This window comes from Rutidosis leptorrhynchoides, chromosome 11 (assembly GCF_046630445.1).
Source record: "Rutidosis leptorrhynchoides isolate AG116_Rl617_1_P2 chromosome 11, CSIRO_AGI_Rlap_v1, whole genome shotgun sequence".
In the NCBI taxonomy this organism is placed as follows: domain Eukaryota; kingdom Viridiplantae; phylum Streptophyta; class Magnoliopsida; order Asterales; family Asteraceae; genus Rutidosis; species Rutidosis leptorrhynchoides.
The window spans coordinates 179,560,306-179,565,335 of record NC_092343.1 but is presented as its reverse complement, the minus strand read 5'-3'; the positions used below and the strand labels follow the sequence as shown (position 1 = coordinate 179,565,335).

The following is a 5,030-nucleotide window of genomic DNA, read 5'->3' as shown; positions in this document are numbered from 1 at the left end:
ATTTTTTATTTTTCTGTTTTTAATTTAATTAAAATATTTATATAATTTAAATAAAACTTATATTTTAAAAACTAGAATAGAAATAAAAATATGTTACAAATTTATAAATAAAAATCTTAAAACTAGATTTATATATAAATTTTTTTTTCAGTTTTTGATTTTATGTTTTAAATAAAAACAAAATATTTAAATATAACTTATATTTTTATAAAATAAAAATAAAGAAACTTTATAAAACTTAAATATTTCACAAACTCTTAAAAATATTTATATTTTTGTTTTCTTTTTATGTTTTCGAATATTTAAAACGTATTTTTACAAAAACGTATTTTTTTTTTATGTGTGGCGTTTCGCTTCGGCGATCCCCGGTGGCGGCGCCAAAAATACTTGATGTTATGCGAGGTGTATATAAAATAGCTTTATTTTTACAACGAAATACTATTAAATACGATAAAATTTTACACAAGATATTTATTTATTTATAGAATGGATATACTTAAACCTTGCTACAACACTTATAGGCAGTGTACCTAATCGTACAGTAGTGTAGTTTTTATTAAGTCCGGTTCGTTCCACAGGGAATCTTTTTCACAAAGCTTAACACTATATTAGTTTTATTTTATAAACATACAAATATATATATAAGTAATATTATTATTATAAAAGGGGGGTTTTTTACCGTTTAATGACCGGTTTGTCGATTTTAAAACTTTAGTTGCAGTTAAAACAAAATGTAAAAATATTAAATAAATAAAAGACTTAATTTAAAGTGTAAAGTAAATAACGATAATGAAATTGCGATAAATAAAAGTGCGATAAAATAAACTTGCGATAATTAAAAAGTACGATAATTAAAAGTGCAATTAAATACAATAACAATAAATAAAAGTGCGATAATTAGAAGTGCAATTAAATATAAAATAAAGGAAATTAAATATGAAATAAGATAATTATGCTTATTTAAACTTCCGTAATCATGATGTTTGACGTGTTGATTTTAGTTTTATGCCCATGGGTTAATTGTCCTTTGTCCTGGATTATTTAATATGTCCTTCTGGTTTTTGTCCATAACAGTCCATCAGTCATAAATATAAAGTGCGAGTGTCCTCGTCAAATTATCCTTATACCCGAAGTTAAATATTCTAACTAATTGGGGACTTAAACTGTAACAAGATTTTAATACTTTGTTTAATAATTACACCAGGTTATCGACTGCGTGTAACCCAAGGTTTTAATACTTTGTTAACAATTATGCCAAGTGTCCTTGTACATAATTTCACCCCTGTTTTAATAATTCTAGTGGCTATTAATCCATTCTCGTGTCCGGTTAAATGAACGATTATTCGTACATATAAATACCCCGCCCATCGTGTCCGATCGAGTGTATATGGTTATTTATAGGGAAATCCAATTGTAAATCTTTATATTAAAATAATTATCATTTAGTTAAACAAATATAAAGCCCATTAATAGCCCATAGTCTAATTTCCACAAGTGTCGTTCTTTTGTCCAAACCCCAATTATGGTACAAAGCCCAATTACCCAATTTTAGTAATTAGCCCAACATCATGATTACTTCATTTTAAATAAGCATAATAATAACTTAGCTACGAGACATTAAATTAAAAAGGTTGAACATAACTTACAATGATTAAAAATAGCGTAGCGTTACACGGACAGAATTTCGACTTACACCCTTACAACATTCGCTAACATACCCTTATTATTAGAATTAAAATTAAAATTAAAATATAAATATATATATATATATATATATATATATATATATATATATATATATATATATATATATATATATATATATATATATATATATATATATATATATATATATATATATATTACGTATATATTGAGAGAGAGATAGATTTTTGATATTTTTTTACGTCGAACTGCGCTGGCTTTTATAGGGAATTGAGTCTAGGTGATCTCCGCGACTTGCGGCCTTTTTCTTCTTCAAACTCCGCGAGTCGCGGAGTTTGTTTTTACAGCTCACCCAGCTTTGGCTCTTTGTTTGCCGACGATTTTTAAATATATTATAATATATATATTAATTTTAAGAATTAATTATATATTATATTATATTCATGTGCATAGTTGACTTGTAATTTTTAGTCCGTTGCGTCGAGCGTTGAGAGTTGACTCTGGTCCCGGTCCCGGATTTTCGAATGTCCTTGCGTACAATTTAATATCTTGTACTTTGCGTTTTGAATCTTGTACTCTTGTAATTTTGAGATGTTTCTTATCAATAATTGGAACCTCTTTGATTGTATTTTGTACTTTTGAGCTTTTTGGTCGTTTGCGTCTTCAATTCGTCGAGTCTGTCTTTTGTCTTCACCTTTTATTATTTAAACGAATATCACTTATAAATAGAACAATTGCAACTAAAAGCTTGTCTTTCTTGAGGGATAATGCTATGAAATATATGTTCGTTTTTAGCATTATCAATACCCTAAACACTAAACCCTATACCCTAAACCCTACACCCTTAACCATAAACATTAAATCATAAACACTTAACCCTGAACCCTAAACCTTAAACTGTAAACCCTAAATCCTAAACCCTAAAACCTTACCCGATACCCTAAACCCTTACCCGATACCCTAAAATATAAACCCTTACCCGATACCCTAAACCATAAACCATATACTCTGAACATTATACCATATGCATGAACCCTAAACATTAAACCCTAAACCCTAAACCCTAAAAATATGCATTATTATTATTATTATTATTATTATTATTATTATTATTATTATTATTATTATTATTATTATTATTATTATTATTATTATTATTATTATTATTATTATTATTAATATTATTATTATTATTATTATTATTATTATTATTATTATTATTATTATTATTATTATTATTAATATTATTATTATTATTATTATTATTATTATTATTATTATTATTATTATTATTATTATTATTATTATTATTATTATTATTATTATTACTACTACTACTATTAGTAATTTATACTAACATCGTACGCATCTAATTACAATCATCATCAGTTATTGAAGATGTGTTTGCAGATATAAGTTAATTGCAATCATCGATTATTAATCAGTTAATACGTAATTGAAGATATAAGTTGCAATCATTGAAAAATTGGGTCAGCTTGTTTCATACGCTTTGTCCATACCCCTTAATTCTGAATCTTTGATTTTGAACCAGGTTAATTTCTTTTGTTTCATACGCTTTGTCAATACCCCTTAATTCTTACAATCTTTGATTTTGAACCACGTTAATTTATGTCCAATTAAATGTGTTTGTAGAATATAGGTCTATGATTGACTCGACTTGGATGTCCTTATGTAGATCTTCCCCTGCATATGAAAAAGGACTTGACAAATTTATAGAACGTATTTTCTCTAAAAAGGGAAAAGATGGTCATATATATTATCCGTGCATATATTGCGGTAATCACAAATGGGTTGATCGGGTCCAGGCTAAAACACATTTGCTATGTGACGGGTTTTTCGAAGGTTATAAAATTCCAACTGTGTTTTTCGAACCAGATGATACACCAATGTGGGATGCTGAAGATGATATGCAAGGATTGGCCCAATCCGTCTTCCAAATTTTTGAAGATGAAGATGAAGATGATGATATCGGACAAACTAAAAATCAGACTGTACCAAACTTAAATGCTGAAAAGTTTTATAAAGTATTGGAAGATGCAAAGAAAGAATTATATCCCGGCTGTAAGTTCTCTATTCTTTCGTTCATTGTTAGACTCTTTCATTCAAAGTGTGTTGGAAAATGTAATGAAAAAGGATTCAGCATGATTCTTGACACAATTAGGGAAGCCTTCCCTCATGCTTCCATATCAAAGTCATTGTATGAATTAAGGAAGGTAATAAGAGATTTGGGTCTTGGTTATAAGAAAATTGATGCTTGTCCAAATGATTGTATGTTGTACTGGAAAGAAAACAAGGACAAAATTAAGTGTGACATATGTCAGACCTCAAGATATAAACAAATTAATAATTATTCTGAAGGTGAGTCAACCACACAAGCTGATAATGATGGTGATTATGAAGGTAAGAAGGTTGGAGCAAAAGTGTTGCGTTATTTTCCACTCATACCACGCTTGCAAAGATTGTTTATGTCGCCTAAAACGGCCGAGTCGATGAGATGGCATGAAGAGAGTCGTACGAAAGATGGTATATTAAGACATCCCGCAGATTCACCAGCCTGGAAAACATTCGATTATCAGAATAGTGAATTTGCTAAAGAACCTCGTAATGTGAGCCTTGGTTTGGCGAGTGATGGGTTTAACCCTTTTGGAAACATGAGTGTTTCACATAGTACATGGCCTGTTGTTTTGATGTCATATAATCTGCCTCTATGGTTGTGCATGAAAAAACCTTTTTTATTCCTAACTTTACTTATACCCGGTCTATCTGCTCCAGGTAATAATATAGACGTCTATATGCAACCTCTAGTTGATGAGTTGAAAGAGTTGTGGGATATTGGAGTTAATACTTATGACGCATCAAATAAGAGTAACTTCACACTGCGTGCTGGTTTGATATGGACGGTAAGTGACTTTCCTGCTTATGTGAATTTATCGGGTTGGAGCACTAAAAGTAAATTAGCTTGTCCTTCATGCCATAAGCTAACCAGGTCAATACGGTTATCAAACTCCCACAAAGATATCTTCATGGCACATCGTCGCTAGTTAGAATTGTTGCATGCTTTCCGTATGGATAAAGATTCTTTTGATGGCACGGAAGAACATGAAGGGCCACCGCGTTGCTTAACAGGGGAACAAGTGCTTGCGGAGCTGAAAGGTTTTGAAATAAAATTTGGAAAACTTGTGAAGGATAACCCATCCTTACCATATAGCTGGAAGAAGAGAAGTATTTTTTTTTTTTTTTTGAGTAACCATACTGGAAAAATAACGTAATACGTCATAATATAGACGTAATGCATACTAAAAAGAATGTATGTGATAGTCTCATTGAAACGTTAATGAATATAG

General features: G+C 29.5%; 1 protein-coding gene across 1 annotated transcript; it reads left to right on the top strand.

The window, feature by feature from the left end:
* Positions 1-3,329: 3,329 nt before the first annotated feature.
* Positions 3,330-4,267, top strand: LOC139875278 (uncharacterized). Its single transcript, XM_071862623.1, has 2 exons — positions 3,330-4,209; positions 4,263-4,267. The coding sequence occupies exons 1-2, from the start codon at positions 3,330-3,332 to the stop codon at positions 4,265-4,267; spliced, it is 885 nt and encodes a 294-aa protein (XP_071718724.1).
* Positions 4,268-5,030: the final 763 nt, after the last annotated feature.